At 47.1% G+C, this 22,897-nt stretch overlaps 6 protein-coding genes across 6 annotated transcripts; 2 read left to right on the forward strand and 4 right to left on the reverse strand.

Moving 5' to 3' along the window:
* Positions 1-891: 891 nt before the first annotated feature.
* Positions 892-2,437, forward strand: BHQ10_006034 (uncharacterized protein; the record flags this gene model as incomplete). Its single annotated transcript, XM_040878576.1, has 7 exons — positions 892-942; positions 1,006-1,087; positions 1,138-1,359; positions 1,429-1,496; positions 1,550-1,932; positions 2,010-2,077; positions 2,136-2,437. The coding sequence occupies 7 exons, from the start codon at positions 892-894 to the stop codon at positions 2,435-2,437; spliced, it is 1,176 nt and encodes a 391-aa protein (XP_040734538.1).
* A 377-nt stretch (positions 2,438-2,814) lies between these two features.
* On the reverse strand, positions 2,815-3,204 carry BHQ10_006035 (uncharacterized protein; the record flags this gene model as incomplete). The annotated part of the gene is made up of 2 exons (XM_040878577.1): positions 2,815-2,958; positions 3,019-3,204. 2 exons carry the CDS (start codon positions 3,202-3,204, stop codon positions 2,815-2,817), a joined length of 330 nt encoding a protein of 109 aa, XP_040734539.1.
* Positions 3,205-5,192: 1,988 nt separating this feature from the next.
* Positions 5,193-6,497, reverse strand: BHQ10_006036 (uncharacterized protein; the record flags this gene model as incomplete). The annotated part of the gene is made up of 5 exons (XM_040878578.1): positions 5,193-5,500; positions 5,584-5,683; positions 5,756-5,928; positions 5,993-6,170; positions 6,231-6,497. 5 exons carry the CDS (start codon positions 6,495-6,497, stop codon positions 5,193-5,195), a joined length of 1,026 nt encoding a protein of 341 aa, XP_040734540.1.
* A 1,477-nt stretch (positions 6,498-7,974) lies between these two features.
* BHQ10_006037 (uncharacterized protein) lies at positions 7,975-9,814 on the reverse strand (the record flags this gene model as incomplete). Its single annotated transcript, XM_040878579.1, has 2 exons — positions 7,975-9,673; positions 9,723-9,814. The coding sequence occupies 2 exons, from the start codon at positions 9,812-9,814 to the stop codon at positions 7,975-7,977; spliced, it is 1,791 nt and encodes a 596-aa protein (XP_040734541.1).
* Positions 9,815-11,492: 1,678 nt separating this feature from the next.
* BHQ10_006038 (uncharacterized protein) lies at positions 11,493-12,727 on the forward strand (the record flags this gene model as incomplete). Its single annotated transcript, XM_040878580.1, has 3 exons — positions 11,493-11,578; positions 11,634-12,151; positions 12,204-12,727. 3 exons carry the CDS (start codon positions 11,493-11,495, stop codon positions 12,725-12,727), a joined length of 1,128 nt encoding a protein of 375 aa, XP_040734542.1.
* Positions 12,728-12,879: 152 nt separating this feature from the next.
* On the reverse strand, positions 12,880-22,688 carry BHQ10_006039 (uncharacterized protein; the record flags this gene model as incomplete). Its single annotated transcript, XM_040878581.1, has 12 exons — positions 12,880-13,017; positions 13,067-13,283; positions 13,573-14,278; positions 14,329-14,370; positions 14,416-14,506; positions 14,561-14,956; positions 18,476-18,891; positions 18,955-19,792; positions 19,852-21,492; positions 21,591-21,912; positions 21,959-22,092; positions 22,164-22,688. The coding sequence occupies 12 exons, from the start codon at positions 22,686-22,688 to the stop codon at positions 12,880-12,882; spliced, it is 5,466 nt and encodes a 1,821-aa protein (XP_040734543.1).
* Positions 22,689-22,897: the final 209 nt, after the last annotated feature.

A 22,897-nucleotide genomic window follows, 5' to 3' on the forward strand; every position in this document is an offset into this window, starting at 1 on the left:
GTGACAGCGAAGTTTAATTCGCAAGAACCGGGATTCTAATCCTGAGCAGGGATTCCACCTCATGCTAAGTTCGAAAAGCCCCTGGTCTGCACTAAGCCCTCAGGGTGCATATTAGTACGGACTCTACGGAGCACTCCATACCTACTACCCGCTAACAAGTTTTAACTGTACATCTTGCATTGAGATCTTGACCGATTCTGAATATGCATACCTACAGATCTGGGATGCGCATTGGCTATTCTGATACCGCGTGCCGCACCCGTAGATTTTCATGCTTGCCGTCTTTACCCAATTGTAGCTCTTGCGTTTAGAGCAACGGCACGGAGTACGGAGTATGCACCTTAATGTTGGATTTGCGGCGCAGGAGCATCCTTCAAACTGACAGGGGGGTCTGTATGGAACAGATCCTGGCGCTTTGCTTCATCCGGCGACCGTCTAATCCACCAATACGAGGTGTGTGACGCACTGTCCCCCGGAATTGGGAATCATTTCCGTTTCTGCTTACTACTTAGCCACTGATCGATTCCGTAGTTACTACGGAGTAGAGTCCTTTCAATTCAATTAATTATCTAAGCGAAGAGTAAATTGGGCACAAATCATACAATAACAACGCCGATCACGTTACGTCTATTGTTTGGCCCGAGCTGGGGTAGTGATTCTAGTGAAACTAGCTTTGCTCTCGGGGTCTGACATGCATACTACATGTTGGGAGCAAAATTTCATCGTTTCTTATTAGGAGGATGGTCTACCTATATGTGACCTATCGATTCGCATTTGACATGTTCGATGCCTTCAGACTGAAAATGCGACCATGCGCTTCCCGACAGTCTTGACGTATGCGACGGTATTTTTGTCTGCTTTGACAAGTGCTGCAGCGCAGTCTTTGCCATCATGTTCAGTACGATAGATCCGTCCCTGTTGCTTCAATTTTTGGCTGACAGAGTATTATAGACAAAATGTCTAGAAGAGATACTCCCTCAATCACCATGCTCACCAACCAACCAGACTTGTATATGTACCAATGCTGTCTTCAAAGAGGAATTGACTGGTTGCGTGGCGGCGAATTGTACCGCAAAGGAGATTCTTAGTATGTTGTGAGCAAATAAACTGTGGTTTTAGTCATACTGACGAGTATAGCTACTCTTAACGTTACGAATACGGAATGCGGAGTCCCGGTGCGAGACATGACGAGACCGAGTATTATTGTCCCGAGCGTGGGATACATCGTTTTGTTGTTTCTTGCGGCGAGGATTTACACCCGCCTGGTGATCGTGCCGGGTTCCAAGTTGGGATGGGATGATTGGACAATTCTTGCACTGGGGGCTGTAATGGTGGCAGTGAATGCAGGCTCGATATTGCGTCAGTACACCTATCGCGTGTTCCCCAGATGACTGCAGGTACGGTTCCGTATATTTAACAAGTCGATAGTTGGGCAAGCCGGTCTGGGAAAAGACATTTGGACCCTGGAGTTTGACAAAATCACGCAAATCCTCAAGGTATGGCACGCACCACATAAACATGACAGAGTTGGCCCGACTAATCGCAGCAGATTTACTACATCCAGGAGCTGCTCTATGTCACCGCCATCACTCTTACCAAAATCTGCTTTCTCCTCTTCTACCTGCGCATCTTCCCCAACTCGGGGGTTCGCTGGATTGTTCAGACGACTGCTGGCGTGGTGATTTGCTACGGCATTGCCTTCTTTTTTGCTTTTACTTTCCAGTGCTCGCCGATTGACTTCAATTGGGTAGGCTGGGATGGAGAGCATCAAGGGTCTTGTGTGGACAAGAACGCACTGGTCCTGGCGTCGGCGGCAATCAATATTGTTTTCGATCTGTGGGTTATTGCTCTGCCGATACCGACACTGCTGCACTTGCAGACCTCGACGTTGTTGAAGTTTCAGATTGTTTTCATGTTCTCAATAGGGTTTTTGTAAGATCCTCTTGTCCAGACGCACCTGGGAAAACACTCGAAGACACGTGCTAATATTCAATCCGTGGATGTAACAGAGTCACCGGCGTTAGCATATACCGCATGGTAATGCTTAAGGAGTTTTCCACGAGTTCTAACCCAACATGTGCGTCTACACCTTCCCAAACCCACTTCAATTCTACAAACATCTAACATTGTACCAGGGGATAACGCGCCCGGCGGCTATTGGTCCATTGTCGAGGTAGATGTAGGCGTTTTCATCCTGTGCCTGCCATCTGTACGAGCATTACTCCGGCGCTTCTTCCCTAGCGTTTTCGGTTCAACGAACGAAGATACGGGCAGTAGCAGTCAAACACCGAAACCTAGGAAGCCTGGGAGGACAGCACCATCCGGCGACCCGTTGCACAATACCAGCTTTGTCCAATTAATTGACGTTAATCACGACGGAGAGAGTGCAAATCACTATGGAACAGGAAGAACAAAAAGTTTTGGGGAGGAGTCCTGATCTTTGCGCAGCGATTCTTAAGTCTATCACGTTGATATAACGACTGGACGGTTTCCTGGACCTTAGGCGGGGTTTTCAAAAGCGGTATATATAGAACGAGTTAAATTCGAAAATGGTATCACTCATCAGCCTTTGATGCACGCTGAGCACGTCGTGAGCAGGCTCACGCGCTCAGTGGTACATCAGTGAGTATGTAGAGTGTATCCTCTTTCATTTCTAAATAAGCTACATCCATAAAGACATGTCTAACATTGCACTTATTCAAGACCAACCTATGAAATTGAGGAAGCCTTGGGGCTATGGGCAAGGCCTCGTCTCCAACGATAATGTCTACAAATTCCTTACCTCTACCCCTTTGCAGGCGCATATATGTACATTCAGTCGCGCAGCTCGAGGGCATCATCCTTTGGTCCGAAACCAAAGAAACTGAGAACAGCTCCGTATAGCCATGCCAGATATAGTGCGCGCGAAATGACAAAAACAGTCAGCCATCCTTTATACCCATCCAGGTTCGGCGCAACCTACATATCATCAGTTATGGGGTCTTTCAATTTCTCGCAACTTGACTGCAAAGAATCTACCAATTCTCCGGAACCGCCGCTGGCTTTCACCCACCCAAAGGCGCACGGCGACATCTTTATCTCGTACTCTTTTACCTCCTTTGTATAGTCTTGTTCGGTGATTGTATTTTTCATGGATTTCTTTGCAAGATTTAGAATGGCTGGGAGCATGTCCACTGTATCGCGCATGGCTTGATTACCGCCCATGCTACTACATGATTTATGTTAATCATCACCTGGGGAGTATTTCAAGTTTATCAGCTTCTTCGGTTGTAATACCCTTATTAAAGTAGTAGAAATTGATAATGGGGGTATCGCGCGGATCCATTAAACAAAGAGTTATTGTGCCCATGTTATTGCGTACGTGGGACTTCAAAACGATCCATGCCCAGTGCCGCGCATCAGCCAGTGAATCATCGGCATAACCGGGGAAGTCGGTGGGCGCTTCACCAATGATTGTATTCTCGATACGATCTTGAAGATTGGTTCCAACTCCCGGTAGATCAACCACAATGGGAATCGAGTTCGGCTTTGGGGCCGACACCACTTAGTTTGAGAAGTTGAGGGCTATTGAACGCACCGGCCGACAGAATGACTTCGCGGGTCGCATTAACTGCTCCAGGTACACCAGGACCCACAGAGCTAGAGCGCAGATCGAGTTGAGGAGAGGAGAATGGGCTGAGAAGTTCAGAGTAAAGCCCAGCAAGGAGGAGGGGGGAGAGATAGAAGTAAGTGTGTAGGAGGAGAGAGAAACAGAACAGCCAGAGGTGAGGTCCAAGTGAGAGAGAGCATGAGAGAGTCAACAAGGAAGGAAAGAGGCCACCCCGCGCTTTCTCCGAGCCGGGACTTGGCGCCGTTTGAACCACCCGACCAATCACAGCAGGCCTTGTGCCTGCTCGGAGTTAAGCGGTCTCAGCTTCCTCTTACTCTTTGTCATTTTACAGCATCTTCATCTTACCTCTCGACAGGCTATAGAACATCGGCATAACTGATATACAATCAATGGCTCTTGAACAGACCATGCCGAGGCAGGACAACCTTACCAGCCGACACCGAGCTATCCTCTCCTGCTTATCCTGCCACAAACAAAAGAGACGGGTATGCTTATATCTACTTGAACGTTTAGAACGCTGCTCAACTGTCGCCGACGCAGTGCAATCGTCAGCTACCATGCGACCAGTGTCAAAAGAGAGCAACTACTTGCCAATATCAGAGTCACCAGACACCTCCAGTTAGAGATGTCGCCGCGTCTGAACTTTCAGAACAGAGCATTGTCAGAAAGTCTAATGAAACGGTAGGAATTATGAAACATATCAAGATCATCCAGCCATCAATCCACCAAGCTGACAATTTGCGATAGGGGCTGCATCCCGTATCTATTGGTACAACTCAAATAAACCAAAGAGACTTTCTCCTAATGAAGCATTGTATGTATGCGCCATACTGCACCCAGCCCCTGGGCTCCAGTATCCTTCCTGATTGCATAATACATGCTAAGTACATTCAAAAGTCGTCGATCAATTGAGACCACGACTTGACATATTCCTCGATGTCCATGACAATGTAGGATTAGACTGGCTACTCGCCGCCACAAGTCACCCGGCATCCTTCTACGCCATACTCTATTGTGGAGCAACGATTTATGCTAAAGAGGTCGAAAAGCGTTATAAAAAGAAATGTCTCCTCCACGCTTGTCTACATTACAAGCTTACAGCGTTGGATACAATCAACAAGCATCTTGGGGAGAAAAATGATGCCGCAATCACAGATGAAATAATGCTTGCGGTGCTGATACTAATGAATTTTGATAGTGTAAGTTCAATATCGGGCCCTTTCTGTAGCTACTTAACCCGACTAATATATAATTTTGCTTAGGTTATGGAGTCCTTTGATGAGTATAAAGTGCATTTAGAGGGACTCGGGAAAATGGTTGATTTGCGAGGTGGTTTGGAAAACCTGGGCTACAACGGATTGCTTAAGAATTGGTATCATTGGTGCCATTCTGTCTTAATGAATTCGAAAAATGGAGCTGTTCTACATGAGCTACAAGACTTTCGTGGAAGACTTTTAACCATAGTTGGGCTCACATAAAGCAAGGTACAGGTTTCCTGATTACACATATATGTCGGAATGGATTTCTCTTACAATCGAAGTAAATCTATGTAGATGACATGAATACCGGTCTTGTAAAGTCATCAGATATCATATTCTTCAAMCCCCGCCGCAATGCTATCTTCAAGCTTCGTCCAACCCTTCCCATAGAACTTCTGCAACAGTTCCTCTGCTCTTTCTCTCGGGAGAATCTTGCTGATATCCCGGCCTTCGTTCTCCGGGGGCCTGACAAGCTGCTCACAACCTGCTGGGCGTATCTTGCGTATGATTGCGAGAATATCGGTCCAAGTATACGTATCAGCGAATGCAAAGAGACGCTCGGACTTCACTTCCGGGTCTAAGAGGGCGACGACATGCAACTTGGCACAATCCTCGACATCAACAAACCATTCTGCAAGAATCGATGAAATCGTTAGTCGTGGTAGGCATCTTATAATGGGGATAAAGTAGAGAAGAAGAATAAGGCAAACTTACGTGTGGGAAGCAAGCCCATGACAAATGAGTTGCCTTTTGTCAAAGCTCTGGTGTGGCCCATAGAAGAGCCATGAATTTGCGGGTGCAAAATTCGACCAAACTGTTCAGATCGCAATCTATTTTAGCAGGACAATCCCCCAAATCTGTAAAAGTACAGGCAAGGAAGAAATACATTGACGTTAGGAACGACGGCGTTGAAGACAAACTTTAGCTCCTTCTCTTCAACAAATTTCCATGCCGTGCGCTCTATTGCAACTTTAGATGCGCAGTAAACGAGTGCACCTTTGAGTTCTTGAGGTGCGTTTCTGTCCCATGCAGCTTTGACTGCAAAGTCATTCCACGTATCTAATCGAAGTCAGTGCGCGAAAAGGGAAAAAAAATTGCAGACAGAAGACCAGATTCAATGTACCTTTAGTAACTTCAACCTCCACGTTAGCCTGGGCGATAAGCACAGCAGCTGATGACGACGTCAAGACGAATCGTTTGACGGACTCTTCCTGTGCCGCCGCACTCAGAATGTTCTCCATTGCAGCAACCATTTGTGGAATGACGGCGCTCGGGTCGGGGCTGAAAGACATATCCGACGCCTATAAAACGACTCGGTTTAGAATAGTGACCGTCATGTTTAAGAGAACATATCAACTCACCACATGAACGACTCCATCAACGCCTTTGATACTTTCATTGAAAGCATTGGCAACGTCAATTTGAGGAACAACTACGCTCTCATACTTGCCCGCGCCATACTTGTTGGTGAAGAATTGGTCCAACCAGGGCTTGGGCTCGCGGACGGTTCCCCGAACACGATATCCAAGATCAAGGAGATTGTTGACGACGTGTGAGCCAATGTAGCCATTGGCCCCGGTTACGAGAACCAAGGAACCCAAAGGCAGAGCAAGGTTTGAAGGTGGCATGTTGCAGTAATTGCAGGTACGATTGGACGACGGTTTCTTTGAGTGATTGCGTTGTGAGCTTATGATTGGGAATGTCGAGAAGAGAAACATTTGAGGGGATCACACGCCCTTCTTATACCTGTAAACCCCCATTTCATACAGCACCCACATGAAAAGAAAAGAAATCAAGCTGCCTGTTGGGGCTTGTTCCAGGCCGTTCCGGAACTTCGCCTCTATTCTCAGGCGAGAAAGTTGAACCAATACATTACCTCAAAACTCTTTTCAAGCAGTATTTTCTTAATACCGTTAAAGACGTAGTATAATAGATGCAGGTTAGTAGTTCGCGAAAGATGGGTTAGCTATCTTAAGACATTGGCAGAAGGTCAGCTGAACAACAGCTCCACTTAACGCCGCAATAGACATGAGGATTTTACCTGCGTAGCAGATTTATGATTATAGATCCATAGACACAGGGCGTTCGACTCCATCTGATGATTTTGTACTTCCTGATTGGGGCACCTGTAGCTGAGCCCCAATCTCTCGCTGGCGGCTCATGGCTCCACTTATCGCCGCAACATCTGGATATACTTAGGGCAGGTTAGTCTTTGCGTATGCTCGTTTTTAGACGACCATCGATTCGTTTTCTTGATCTATTATTTCTAGTGATCCAATCTATCACCCTATCATACAATTTGGCAGGGTTATACGATCAGAATATTCCCAAATGCCCTCATACAGCGGGTCGCAGATACACCAAGCGTGACCGTTGGACGCAATCCTGGACTATGGAGGGCCTCTACACAGAACAGGAACTAACCCGTAATTCGATGAAGATCTTTTGGCCATGGCGCAGACGCGGCTATTACAGACAAGCCTGTCTATAGATTACGTTGAGCTGAAGGCCTTCAAATCCAGCTACTTATAACTAGTCAATCAGAATAGCTCCATCTCCTCATCCGCCTCCTTGATCTATAACCATACATTACAATACAATTGCCAGAGTCAGATCAGCCATCAAGTTTCCTAGTGGGACCAACCAATCCAAGGCCATACGACACGACCCCGTTATGGTTGGATCTCAGTCATCATCTGCTATAATCGGATGGTCTCCTAATAGTAGAATATAGTCTATCATTTGGATTAAAGAATATCTTTTACTTGAATTTTTTTTGTCACGGACCTGGACCCACCTTATTTATAACAGTTCGAAATACTAGGTACCTAAATACTGCAAACATTGGATTACCCAGGTACGAATGAATGCCTATCCACTTATACTAGAATGTTCCATACAGAAGCTTTCGCTTCCTTCAATAGAAACCACCTGGATCGATATAATCGGACTGCTTCGAATGTTGTGAAATTCGGATGAAGCACTGGAGTTTTATTATTCTAGTGAAGGTGGATGGACAAATAGAAGTACGGTGAATAACGTTTGGATATGTACAGGACGTTAAGTAATCTATACAATACACAAGACAATCTAGCTAGAAACAGATCATGAAAGTTTCGTCAACTTGCTCTCCCCATTCTCACTCGAGACATTAGTGGCATCCTCAGATGCCGCTGCCGTCTTGTTGTGTTCTTCGGAGGTAGTAGTAGCATCACCATCCAATAAGCGGGTATCTTCCTCCTCCTCATCATCATCTTCCTCGGGCAACAACAGATTCAGAATCAGTGCCAACAATCCCGTGACCACGAAGCCAGTCGTCATGACCAACTCGATCGCGTCGATGAGACCGATTAATCCTTTATTGTCGCCGGAGTAGGTGAATACATATGAGAACCAAGTCGGGACAAGGGTTGCGCCCATACCCACCGCAAACGAGGCAGTAAGAATGAACCTGTTGCGGCGCGTGAATGGCGTGGTGGCAATGATACGAATACCAGAGATGGCCACAGACGAGAAGAGGAATGTAGTCATACCACCCAACACCGGCGAGGGGATAGCCACAAGCGCAGCAGCGAATTTGGAGAATATGCCCATGATAATCAAGAAGAAACAGCACCAATACCCAGCTTTGCGGTTTGCGCAGCGAGTCAAAGCGATAACGCCGTTGTTTTGGGCGAATGTGGACATGGGCGTGATTGTGCAGAGGCCTGCTAACAATCCGTTCAGACCATCGGCAAGGACACCACCGCGGATTCGGGAGTCGAAGAGTTCGCCTTCGACGTCGAGGCGGGAGACATCGCAGGTGGCTGTAACGTCGCCAATGGCTTCCATCATGAGGACTATGTAGAGTGCCAAAAAGGGGAGGATTAGAGGGGAGTAGATCTTCAAGGGGAAGGTCTTGACCCAGATGAATGATGCGACGGGCGCTTCGTTGATAGATGAGGGATCGAAGTAGCCGCATGCAGCTGCGACAATACAGCCAACTAGCAGACCCACCGCGACGGAGCAGGTTCGCATGATGGGTGATCCGAAGCGTTCACAGAGGATGATTGTAACAAAAACCAGAAAGCCGAGGCCGATGAATTCGGCGCTTCCCCACGGCAGCGCATGTGGTGCCGTCGCAGAGGGACAGAGAGCGGCAGAACCGCCAGCTGCAGCATTCGACATACAGGAACCAGCACCGCCGGCCCAATCTTCTAAACCGCTCTGAATCAGACTGACACCGATCAAGAGCACGGTGGGACCAGTCACCAAAGGCGGGAAAATGCGTTTGAGGATATCGATTGAGACGAATGAAAGACCAATTTCGAGTAAGGCGCAGAGACAGGATGTGCCCAAGATAGCGCCATAACCGTGAGGACAAGCGAGCTTTGCGCCAGTTTCAGGGTCGATGGGGCAGTATCCAGATTTATACATCTGTGTCAACGCATTGTCGGCAATGGTCAATGTCGAGAACGATGTACCAGCGACAGAAATCAGACCGGTACCGATGTAATATGGTGTTTTGGGGATGCTAAATCGAGTGATTTGAATAGCCGACAGAATACCCGAGACGATCAGTGATGTAGAGACGAGGTATTGCGAAGTGGAAGTATCAAAATTGGCGGCTGAGCCGATGATGATGGGTGGTGTAATGACACCAGCCAGCATAGCGAGAGCATGTTGAAGACCGAGTAGGAGCGCGAGGAAGACAGGGATTTTCTCGTGAAGGCCGAAAAAGGGAGTTCGGGAGCGGGATTTCTTCATAAATGGTAGGCGTGGTTTGAAGAGCATGGCATAGTCGTATTCACCAATGAGGCCTTCCCTGTACTACAATTAATATTTTTCCTCCACAGAAATTGAGATAGACGTACTTTGTGGTGAACGACCGGACGAATCGTCCGAATCGATCTGAGATTGTTCGTTTAGGGCCTGTATCAGGCCCTATCTGATCTGGGCCGTCCATGATGCTGATGGATATACAAAGAAAGATGAGATTAGGTTGGAAAAAGTACACTGGGGTGGAGTATTTAAATATTCAAAGCTGACAATAAAACGGCGATATTATACCTCGATCAACGAGGATTGTTAATTAGTAGATAGGCCGGTGATAATGAACCACAAAGTACGTCGTGAACAGGAATAAAGGATCGTTATATACGTCAGACATACAGAGGACGAACGCGCCGAGTTCCGTTGTCTAGACGATGTTTATCGGAAGATATATTGACTGACAATATTGATGAAAGAAATTCTTATTACTCGATGTGAAGGTGTAAATACGCAGCAAGTTAGAGTGGTACAAATCAAGCTAAGAGATAGGCAGATCCACCAAGCTGATAAAGCGGGCTCCATAGCGTCCATTCGGGCTGCTCTGGGAGAATAATGGGGAATTCCACGCGGTCTAACCAGGTTAACTACGTTAGTGAGTGCGCTAGGTTGTATTAGTGCTAGTGGACTATGATAAGACTCTGGCTGCTGAGAGGTTCAGAGATGCTTCAGACGCTAGTCAAGCTCGGCTTGGGGTCGGCTAGGGACTTTTAGGGATTCAGTGGGCTGGAGCTCGTGGCCAAGTCCGATAACGCTCTGAACTGTAAGCGTAGGTTGAATACTTGTGTAAATCACATGCAACTGTTGATATTGAAAAAGAACAGTAAGGGCTAGGGCACGGCTGGCCTAAGGCATGCTGTTGGTATCACCGCCACCAACAATGTGTACATAGTAAAATGACATTATTCATCGTTGGAAGATATTGACAGAGATTCAATCCCCATACGGAGTACATTGTTTGATAACGACAATTAACATTGATACGCACTGATCGCGGGGGACCAATTAGCAGCTGTTCGTAGCTTAGCCTTTCCTACAGAGGAGATAGACAGAGATTGGCGCGTCGGACCACGCCGATACCCTGATCGCCTGTACGACTCATGCCTCAGATCTCTACAATAGTAAAGGCTACGAATTTGTCGCTTCACGACGTCAAAATTTTACATTTGCATAATCGCCACCCGACTAGTCAAGTGGTCGATCAGATATTTCGACGTGATCGGAAAATATGAAAAAGACGAGAAAAACTCAACCGGGACGGACCGATCCTGATGCTGTTAACTGTGTAGCTCTCGGAGACGTGATATCCTTGATTCTCTAAAGTGGCGATTATATTCTCCTTCGACTCGGACTGACAAGCAGAGAATTATCCGTGGAAGATGCAGAGGATGGCGTGAACACTTTTTGTAGCCGGTCGACGGTGATCTCGTGACCATTCCGACCGAGGCGATGCCTCAGAAATAAGGTTTCCATCAACTTTGAACAACCAGCCAACCACCACAAGCACACCCACGTCGTCAAGATGGCAACCAATCTACTGTCGCATGACGATTTTCTAATGCTGGTCTCAAAAAAACAGCGCTGTCTCCAACACTGCCACAAGTAACCCCCAAGAAGGGTTTGTCGATCATAACCACAAGCTTTAAAACAAGCTGTGGCTGAGCGATCCCTGCGCAACCCATCGACGAATCGACGGCCACCTGTGACATCTTTTAAAGTTCTGCCTGGCAGAACTACAGGCAATATATTTCTCCTATTATCCTGAGTATCGAAGTGTAGACATCGACGTTCAAGGCAGCGACACGGTAGCCAAGATGTCAACCGATCAGGTGAAGCCTGCCATAGCGCACATCTCGAAGTTACTTGTTACGTCGTATATTATCGACTGGATTCTCATCATGTAAGACCCCTCTTGCGCTCACCTGGATTGATTGTCTTTTCTGACAATTCTTAAGAGGCTTTGCTGGAATCGGCGCCGGGCTCTCGAAAGTGACACCCGCCCAACGACCCTTTTCCCTCACCGATCCAGCCATTTCCCTGCCGTACAAGCTAAAGGACACCGTTTCGTCCGGTCTTCTCATCGTAATCGGTCTCGTGATTCCAGCCGGCATAATCCTGGTTTTCAGCTGGTTGTTGGTCCCCAGCAATCCGCGCGCATTACGCAGGGCACCTTTTGCCCTTGTTTGGAGACGCAAAGTCTGGGAATGGAACGCGGGATGGATGGGCCTTGGGCTTGCTCTGGCGGCTACATACACGGCCACACAGGGACTGAAGGACTTGATCGGAAAGCCGCGTCCTGATTTGATTGGTAGATGCGATCCGGATCTTTCAAAGATATCGACGTATGCGGTCGGTGGATTGGGTGAACTCCTACAGGGAGCGCCGACTTTCGTGACCTACCAGATTTGTAGGAATCAGGGGAGCGATCTCAAAAATGATGGCTTTGCGGCTTGGCCTAGTGGGCATTCTTCTTGTACGTTGAACCACTAATTCCGTGAGAAATACTGTTGTGCTAATGAGTCTAGTTTCGTTCGCGGGTATGTTCTACTTGACCCTATGGCTTTGCGCCAAATTCTCGGTAGCGTTCCCATATATCGGTCCCTTGGCCTTTGGCGCGCGGGCACCTGCAGCAGCAACTCAAGTCCAAAAGACTGAGACTGAGCACGCAACCACCACCACCAACAACCCCTTGGCGATATCGCCCCGCGACCAAGGTGCCGCACCACCAGTCTACTTGCAAATTCTGGCTTTCGTCCCTGTCTGCGTCGCCTTTTTCGTCGCATGCTCGCGCTACCATGATCATCGCCACGCAGGTTTCGACATCATCTCCGGTTCCGTGCTCGGCATCTTCTTTGCCTACGTCGGATTCCACATGTATCACTTACCGCTGCGACGAAGTGATGGATGGGCCTGGGCGGCGAGGAGTCGTCGACATGCGTTTTTCAGGGCGACCGGGTACGCGGATTTGACTGTTACGGAGGGATGGGCTGGTAGTGAGCCAATGCCTGCGACTATCCAGGAGGAAGTTAGGGAGGAAGAGCAGGTTTGATCATCTACTACCTCGTGCTCTATGACCCCTATACTCATTCGTATATGTATGGTCTTTGAGATGTTGTTATTACTTAATACTGTACATTAAATCATTCTGAAAATATACTAACATACCAAATCTAATACCAATATTCAATTTGCGAGTGATGGTCAAGTCGCCCCCAACCGAATACTATGCAAATTATTGATCTTCCTAATAACCTTCTGCTCATTTGACAAATCCACAAACGCCCATTTCCCGCCTCGTTTGAGTTTTATGCCTATGAATAACGCAATGAACACCAAAACCTACACACCTGTTAGTCACAACTTACGTAATGAAGAAGGGGGTACGTACGATGAGATAACTACTCAAAAACGGCATAACGTGGAACCCGTTCCAGAGCGCGGCACTATTTGCAATGATGAGAACAAACATGCAACCTGCGAGTGCCGCATACGCCAGAAAGGGCTGTCCGCTGCCGCGGTAGGGGTAGTCGTTGGGATGTTTCGTGCTCCAGCGTCGGACGAGGGAGATGCCTTCGCGTTCGAGGGTTTCGCGGTGGGCTGATATACTATCGTCCCATTCATGTGTCAGATTGATATTGTGGAGTAGGGAGAGGAAGGATATTCAAGAGGGAGGAGTACCAGTGATAATAGCGTATGAAAGCGAGACAGTTGCAGGCCCATACGATCAGGATGCCGGTTGAGCCCATTTCGGCTAGGATTTCGACGAACTTCATGATCCACCTCTATTAGCTACTCACACATAGCCCTATATACGAAAGAAGATAATTGGGTAGTACCATTCCAATAGGATTATCCGTCGCCGTTCCAGCCCTCAACTGCAAAAACGGAACCCACCAAAACGCAAACGCCGAAAATATCATCGCTCTCCGGGGCACACTGTGATTATCGGTTTTACCGAAATAGGCCATCGCTCGCAAGTACCAGGGTTGACGGGGACCGTCATCTAGTCGACTGGTCAATCCGAACAGGGCGCGCGAGGCAACGTAGAGGTTTGTGCTTGCGCAGCTGAGACATGTGAATACAAGAAAAACATTGAAGATGTCGCCCAGATGCGGGATCTGGGACCGTGAGGCAATTGCGACGAAGACGGAGGATGTCTTTGCGCCTATCCCTGTTTCTGCTGATGAGTTGGCCGGGGTGGATGGGGAGGAGCATTGGATAATCGTCACCCAACTGAGGCGCGGAAGTTGGCAGTCGTCCCATGATATTTCGAGTGTTGCGAGTACACTTGTCAGTGTATATGCCAAAGTGGCCATGACGGAGATCCAGATGGCGGAGAATTTGACGGTGTTGCCGATTAAGGTGTCGTTTGACCGCTGGGACGAGGAGGAGAGATCCGTTTTGACGCGTCGGGGCCATTTGACTTCGAGCGCGGAGGCGGCGACGATTTCAACGCCGACGTAAGCGAATGTTGCGATTGAGATGGACATTCTATTTCGGTAAGCATACATTAAGAAGAGATGAGGGTAGGGTGAATACATGAAAGCTGTGGCCCAGTTTGGGGCGGCGTTGTGATCATAGACGAGCACGAGGGACCAATCTAATAAACCCGACTTAGGATGCATCTCATATATGTAAAGAAGAACGTACTTTCGGTGTTTACTGGCTGGTTTGCAGTTTGGTCCGGTTGAGCTGAACGGTTAGCTTCGTTCGACGTACACAGGCAGGTATACTCACCCATAAACTTCAATATAATCAGAAACACGAAAATGACCACCAGGAAGAATATCTTGAGTATTCCCGTGTATAGTTCTACATGACGGTATATCTAGCATTCAGTCAGCAATCCAGTCCTATCGCTCAGAAATAGATAAAACTTTACACCAATACTGAACGCATTCACCAAGATCAAACAGACTGGAATCGCAAAATAAATCACCAATCCCTGAAAACTCTTACTGTCATCCACAACTGGCCAAAACACCAGCTCCGCAGCTGATGTCGCCACCAGCGCTGAAAATGATACAGCGTAGGTGAACCAATAAGTCACGCCGACAGCGATGCCCAGCTCCATGTCGACGAATTCGCCGACGTACATGGACAAAGCGCCCGGAATGGGCCAGATGCAGAGCATTTCGGTGATGCATTGCATTACGGCCCAGGCGAGGACGCCTACTAGTAGAAAAGAGAGTAAGACGGCAAGCGGGCCACCGAGTTCGAGGATTTGTCCACCTCGCCAATAGAGGCCTGTGCCGAGAGTGCCATTGATTGTTAACATCTATATCTGCCATTAGCATGTATAAAAAAATTGATAAAGAAAGGGGCATACGAAGAGATGAATCCCCCGCAGGCGACGTTTTGTTATGCGGTCTCTACTCGGTCTGACAGGGACGATGATGGGGGGTTGCTGGATCCATTCGATTGTGCCTGTTCCGGCATCTTCGTCGCCTAGCTGATCTGATTGAGACTGCCCGGACTGGGAGTGTGGTTGATACAGAAGTGGAGGTGATTGAGATTGGAAGAGTCGTTTTGTCTCTTGTCTTTTGATCGCTGTTGACGTGTTTTCATCATGCTCATTTTCATTATTGTGTTCGTGTTCAGAGGGTGGCGGATTAGGCCGAGTCAACTGAAACCAACCATGAGTCCAGTCTAGTTCTGAGAACCAGGTTGGATAGTCCTCTGATTGTGACATGCTTGTCGCGATCCATTTGTCGTTGTCAGTCGTATTTCATCGAAATTTTAGCATCACTGGGATAACGATAAATATGTACAGTATGAGGCTGAACCACGAGGCGGCGTGACATGATAAGTGCGTGCGGAGGAACTCCATAAAAACCGTATTCAGATCGAACCCAGCTCGCACCAAACAGAATCGAATCTTAGCGGGAGTGGGCACGGACTGGCTCSGATAACTATTCTGCTCTCGTCCTAGTATTAGACGCTGGATATAAATGATTGGATGCGGTGTGAGGCAAGTAGTCTGAGTTAATAGCTTGGGGTTCCCCATATGGGATGATGCACCGAGTCGGAATCGTCAAATCATCAATCCCTTGTAAATCGCTTGAACGTGCACATCGATTATCGCGTGCTTGGAAATATAGGTTTCTCACTTGGACAGACACAAGATATTAATACATGTAATTCATCTTGACTATATACTTGCTTGCAGTCATAAGAACCCTAACCCTACAAGTGCCCCACACGGGCCGAGCCTTATCTTATTGGTGAGATCCATGGAACTCAGCAACACGCCCTTGTTCTTTGAGTCTTAATAGCGTCATGTCATAGAATCGATCATCATTAATTTCACAGAAGACATCATGCATCAGAGACTATGGCACTGAATTGGACAGCTAAAACTCTGTCGTGAGTAGGATACGAGTGGTTTCAATATATCACAGCGCCGCCCAGGCAGATTTGGAATGTTGCCTTGTCTTTACTGTCCAGCTACTACTTACTATTTCTTATGACCAAATAGGCCAGATCAATACAGACTTCTTAATGTCATATATACGAATGATTTGCTCATCGAAAGATACGACATGTCGAAAAGAATTGGCGGGGGTCAACAGGGACAGATATACGGCTATCTCTTGCACAACGGCCAAAGGGGATGCAACGATCGAGACGAATCAATACCGAAGTCGCAATGACTACACTGTTGGATGTCCACTCGATGGATCTGCGCGTTGCTAAAAGAGCTGACAGCCGCGACGGCCATGCTGGACCATATACACCCTGATCTCCTGAAGCCACTACATGATCCAAATACATGTACCCTGGGATCTATCGGCGATTATAAAATCGTAGTAACATATTTACCAAAAGGTGGAATCGGCACAAATATAGCTGCAATTCTTCTGACGCAGATGATGCAAAGTTTCCTGTCAATCAAAGTCGGTCTCATGATTGGCATCGGTGGTGGAATTACATCCAAGGTTAGGCTGCGAGATGTTGTGATTGGTACTCCAGTAGATGGTATCCGGGGTAGCTCGATGGAATTTTGGGCAGAAAGAAAAAGGTGAAGTGCTCTGACAAATTGGTGGGCTGGATAGTCCTTCAAGCGCGCTGTTGACGGCGTTGTTGATGATGGGGTCTCGGAGTAGGCTGAAAGGATACGAAATACCTCAATATCTTGAGGATATGGGGAGAAAGTGGCCGAGTCTGGTGCCAAAGTACACTCGACCACCAACATCCAAAGACCCCCGCGTCATATCCAGCATTTTCTTTGCATGTCAAGCCGTGGGTATTATGCTCTAGAAATAGGTAACTGCGCTTTTCCGGAATATCATAGGCTTTTGGATGTTCTCTTCCAAAGCTAGCGGACCGACGCAAGGGAAGAATGGCCATAAAAGGCATACTGTGGAGATAATCTTTCATTACGGCATAATCGCATTCAGCAACCAAGCCATCAAAGATGCCGAGTTTTGTGACAGGATGAATGAGAGTCTTGGTGGAAATGTTTTACAACCCAGTGATGCTGATGGAGAGCACCCAAGACTAGATATTTTGAATTGGGGATATTTCTTTCAAATGGATTTTTCCATTTCACATTGAGAAAAAGCAAACGATCATCAATTGGAAGATCAAAGAGGTGTTATGGATCAAAAAATGAGTAAAGCGCTATCACTTCTGAGCAGGATGATAGCAGACGTCAATCTGACACTGTCTTGATCCTCAAATTCGAGGCTTAATCTTGACTCTACGGACATTAGAAACCCGTTCATGAGCCATCGTTGTTTTGTGGTTATTTCTTGCACAGAGCCAATCAGTTGAACCCATTCTGGTCGAATCGTATAATCGATACACGACCGTTCCCATGTCCCATAATCAAAACACCATCTCGATAAGTCGCACATGTCGCATGATACTCAGGGGGTAGAAGGAGTATCTTTTCCGAACCGCGAAACACCCAAGGATTTCTCACGTAGATTCCAGGATCACGTTTTGAGTTTCCCGGAGTGATCAGACTGGGATATATCATTTCGATGCTTAATCGTCCCATCTTGGTGTCGAGATATTCGCCGTCCTCCGAAAAGGTTATTGGGTGTAAATAACATAAATCATGCGCCTCGCTCTCGTAAGAAACCAAAAGCTCCCCCGTGGCTGGATTCCAAAGTTGGATTATACGATGTTGGGATGTGGTTGCTAAGATCCTGCCATCGGGTGAAAATCTCGCAGCGTTTAGACCCCTGGGATGTTCCAACGTCCTAACCAGCTCTTCTGTATCAATGTCCCAAAGGGTCACTTTCCGGTCACCGCCTGTAAACGCTATCATCTTCCCATCCGAGGAAAATGTCATATCGATAACTCTACCTCCGTTGCCATCTAGAGCCTTGCAAAAATTTCCAGTTTTTGCGTTCCATAGATGTATTATGCCGTCTGCATATGTGACTGCTAGAATCATCCCATCTATACTGAAAGCTAAGCATTCTGTATGCCCTAAATAACCATTAATCCTCTGTACCAATTCTCCGGTATCTGCATCCCAAAGACAAATGGATGGATCTGGAGGGTCTGGGTTGAAATCCCTGCTGACACCTCCGAGTTGCAGGCTGTGGTTGACGCCGAAAGATGCAGATGCCAGAACTCTATTGTCTGATGAAAAAACCAATTTGCTAATTGCGCCTTCATGCCCCGTAAGAGTTCTAAGCAATTTACCTGTTTCGAAATCTAGTATCTCAATACTGCCCCTTGAGCCCGAGGCTGCTATGAGATTGCTACCAGTCGAAACAACCAATCTCAAGTACAATTGTTCACTCATATCGATAGTGCTGAGCAGGTTAGCGGTACTCACATCCCAAAGTATGACCGAACTGTATCCATCAAACGACACGGCTCGTCTAGAACTTGTATCGAGTGCGATTTCAAAGGCTGGCGTCGTGTGAGCATTAGATGAATGCTGGTTCTCCGTGAGGTCAAAATCCCACAATTGTATTCCTATCTCTGATGTCGATACTATAAAGTTACTGTCCGGGGAAAATAACACGTTGAGAAAGTCATTACGGTCGGCTACGATTTTCGCTAGCCTTCCTGACTTTGTCTCCCATAACTTTATCCCAGAGCTGCAGTAAAAACTTTTCCGGTACCGACCACTCGTGGATGTCAATAATTCCCCGTTCGGTGAGAATACTGGTGCAGTAAAGCCGCCGTTAATCTTCCAGACCATAGCCCCAGTGTCCACGTTCCAGAGACGAAGGCTTGTGTCTTTACCTGTTGATGCCAGAAGCGAACTGTCGGGTGAAAATGCGAGGAATCGAGTTTCTTTAGTCGTACATTCAATCTTTACCAGAAGGGCTCCAGTGTCCGCATTCCAAAGATTGATGGTCTTGTCCATGGCCGCAGAGGCCAGTATTTGCCCATTTGGGGAAAATGCCACATTGCTCACCCCATTATGATGCTCTCCCAGGGATCGTCTCAAGTCAGCAGTGGTAGTGTCCCAAAAACGAATTGTGCCATCCTCAGATGCTGATACCAAAACAGCACCGTCGGGAGAAAATTCTAATGCCACAATTTCACCTGAGTGCGCTCTGTCTGGTTTGATATACTTTCCACCAATCATATCTATGATAGTGATAAATCTGTAACGTGATTCTACAACTGCTGCCATATTGCGACTTTTTGAAAACACTGCAATTGACGCGGATTGGCAATCCGTGCTGAGTTCGAGTACTAAGAGGCCTGTTGTGACATCCCATGTTTTGATCGTCCCCCTACGAGTTACCGAGATCAGTGTCCTACCATTGGGCGAGAATGCCACACTCATACTTTGATCCCAAGACTCCAGATGTTTCACCAGCGTCCCGGTCAAAGTATCCCAAATACAGCCAGTGGACGCTGCCAGCTTTCCATCAGGCGATAAGGCCATATCATCAAACGTAGGAGGCCCTAGGGTTTGAAGCAAATTATCCCAGTGAGGGTCTGTTGTCGGTATTTGATCTAGCCATTTTGGGATATAATCCTGGAATAGCTTGCCAACCACACTCCCTTCTGGGCTAAATACGAGGGCTGAATGATATATCTGCAAAGGACTTGATTCCATTACTGATCTGAACTTGAGCACAAATCGTCGAGCATCCTGGACCAAGAACTTTAGTTCAATCCTACCTTCCGCCTTCAGAGTGAGAGTCAGCTATAGTCAATATAAATTGGGAGCATGATACGTATACGCACTGGGGGGGTAGCGAGATATTCGGATAGTACGAGAATATCCCGGACTCCTTCGTCCATCCTACCGAGTAGAGAGAGAGCTTCGAGCCAGTGAAGGAGATGGGTTCGGAGGAATTGGTGTACTTTTCCGTTGTCAATAGGTTGCACGCCGCTGTGTCGAAGGTGGTGTAACCAATGGCGACATGCATACTGCAGGTGGGTAGGAATGTGTTGACTGATTCGCGACTGCTCAATGTCGGACAATTCCATGGCTGGGCTTAGCAGGTAACAAAGATCATACCGAAGCATGGTTGACATGACTTTCATAGAGTTTTGAAAGATAGTTTCATGCGCTGTAGTCTCTGATATACAAAATTTGTCATCGAGACATCTCTGATTGTCAATGAGAAAGTCCCGAAAGGACAGATGAAGCAGCTGAACCGTTTCGCTGCTCTTATCAGGTACTGCCAGCACCGAATGCAGGCCTTTCAGCGTCTCCTCTACGCTCGACAGCGGTGTACCGACCAATGCCGAGAGAGATTGTGGCGACAAAGGCTCATACAAGACAACTATAGATCCCACAATTTGTTTGAACAAGCTCGATATTTCGGCCTTTTCCTCTTCAATAGCATCTCCAAGCACAGAGAACTGCAATATGCTGGTATATATTGCGTCTAAACTTTTCTGTGGTGAATCACCGGTCACTTTATTGTCAAAGATCATTTTCAAACGCAGGTCTAAGCGAGACCTCGTTAAGCTGGACCCATCGAGAAATCGGCAGGCTGTAGCAGCATAAATGAAAAGGCCGTCTGCCTTTGTTGCGAGCTTATGGAGGTTGGTTTGTCCTGGCCAATCTTCGGCGATTTGATTCTTCTGCTGTATAGTTGCCAGCTCATGCTTCAAAAATCGTGTAATGTCGTTTTGAACATTTTCTGCCCAGCCAGAGACGGTCACTTTATTCAATACAGTCCCATGAATGAGATCAGGCGACAACCCCCGAAAACAAGACCTGATATGCGCCTCTGGCCTACTGGTGAGGAAAAACCGAATCTTTATAGTTTGAAGGTCTTTGACGCGGCTCATCAATTGAAGGATTAGACTCAAATCACTGTCAGGTTTGCATTCATCCAGTGCATCGATCACAATTACCAGAGTGCTTGAGCATAAGATTCGAGTTTCGAGTTCGAGGAGAGGTTTAAATATTAAATATTTCCACTGGTTTTCTGGTAACTCATCTCCGATCCTAGGATTATTATATATGGCATCGCAGACAAGAGCCTTCAGATCAGGCATCACCTCGGCCAAGGACCACGCCAGAGTTGTGAAAAATCGCTTGGCATTATTCCTTCGAGGTTCATATTGGTTGAAGAAGAAGCTTGCACCAAGGCATAGATTGTTAGGCAAAGGCTCTCCGGTGACGAGTCGCGTCCTGTTGTGAGATGAAGCCGCAAATGTGCGCGAAATCGTAGATTTACCAGTACCGGCCATTCCTCGTAGCCAGAATATACGACACCCATCTGGATCTTCCATCCACTCTTGGATTTCAGTGAGGATATCCACCTGCGTCTCTGCTAGACATCGGCGTTTCCCCCGGTCTTCGAAAGAATTGAAAACCGCACCCTCGGCGTACGGTAACTTCTCAAGTAATTGCAATTGCTTGGATGCCTTAAAATGCTTAGCAAGTTTGTAGAATAATTTCCTTAAGGATGGAACGGTAAACAGGCCCAGAGCGGGAGAAAAGGGAGCAGATAGAGGGTACGTACTTTAGCCTCATCTCTAGCCTCAGTTATTAGGTCCAATGATGTACCCATCTGCCTCTGCAGGTTCTCGAGCTTGTTGTCAATCGTTTTCAAGGCATGACCGCCGAGAAACTCTAAATCGTCTTTTATGTTTTGATCAATCTCGGTGATGGATTGAAGCATATCTTTCCAATTATCAACTGCAACCGAGTCCTTCAGGAATCGAAACGATGACGAATGTGAATATTGTTTTGCCAGTCGCATTTGATACTTTAGAACTTCTTTATACAGGTTGATGGTTTTAGCCTTCAAAGATGCATGGATCTCTTCCAGTGGATTCATTGGTCTAAACTGTCAATTTCTCTTGTACTTTATGACGAAAGGGCCCCTACCTCGAGTTCGGATTTGTCGACGTATAAACCTCGACATGAGTGGATTCTAGGAGCCTATAACGGATAAGTAGACCTAAAATCTGCTCGAAGCCGTCGATGGCATCTTCCTCTTGAATAATAGCTCTCAACACAGGCTGCAAATATTCAACTTAACACTAGTGCCCTCTAATTTTATGCGATCAAGAAACATGGTAGATAGACTCACGTTGAGTAGCATCAAAATCCCACCCCACGCCAGCGCTGCATGTGGTTCTGAGCTCACAGCAGATGATATAGCATCTTTGAAAGAGAGAATAGCGTGTATTATCCGACGGGCCTGGTCTTTCACCACAATGTCTCGTCCACCGACCGTCACTCGCAACCGTGTCTCTTGTATATCGGCTAGTCTTTGCTCTATAATGTGCTGTAGTTGTGTTTCATGACCGTTGTCGAATACATCCCTGGTATGTTGGCCTCCGGGCTGTCCCTTGCCCTGGGTAAGTAAATTCTCTTCATACGCGACAATCAGCTTCTCGTCTTCTTCACGTAGTTGTTTATATGCTTCGTTCCAAAGATCTCCCAGTTGGAAGCTCTGTGGATCAGTGTTGTGAATCAACGGTGGTTCAGGTTTTGCAGTTTTGATCTGGAGATCAGCCGCTTTCAGGTCCCCATATGAATGGTCATTCTCATTCGTTGTTTCCTTTCCTTCAGAACTCGCGAGAAAACGCTTGAAACGAGCACGGAGCGGCATGACTTTTTTTGAGGCATGAATATCACAGTGAATCCTCTTGTTACCTATTTTCAGGTCGGTTACAAGATTGAATAAGCAAGAAGGACTACTAGTTTGATATCACAAGGCTGGCGCGTGGAAGAGGGGTATCCGTTTTGTCATGCATAGCCTCCCAGGTCTTAGCCAATAAATTGCGATTGAACACATCTTGCCCAACCTGACTATAGGTC

Source organism: Talaromyces amestolkiae (genome assembly GCF_001896365.1).
Source record: "Talaromyces amestolkiae strain CIB chromosome Unknown scaffold11.1, whole genome shotgun sequence".
NCBI classification, from domain to species: Eukaryota; Fungi; Ascomycota; class Eurotiomycetes; order Eurotiales; family Trichocomaceae; genus Talaromyces; species Talaromyces amestolkiae.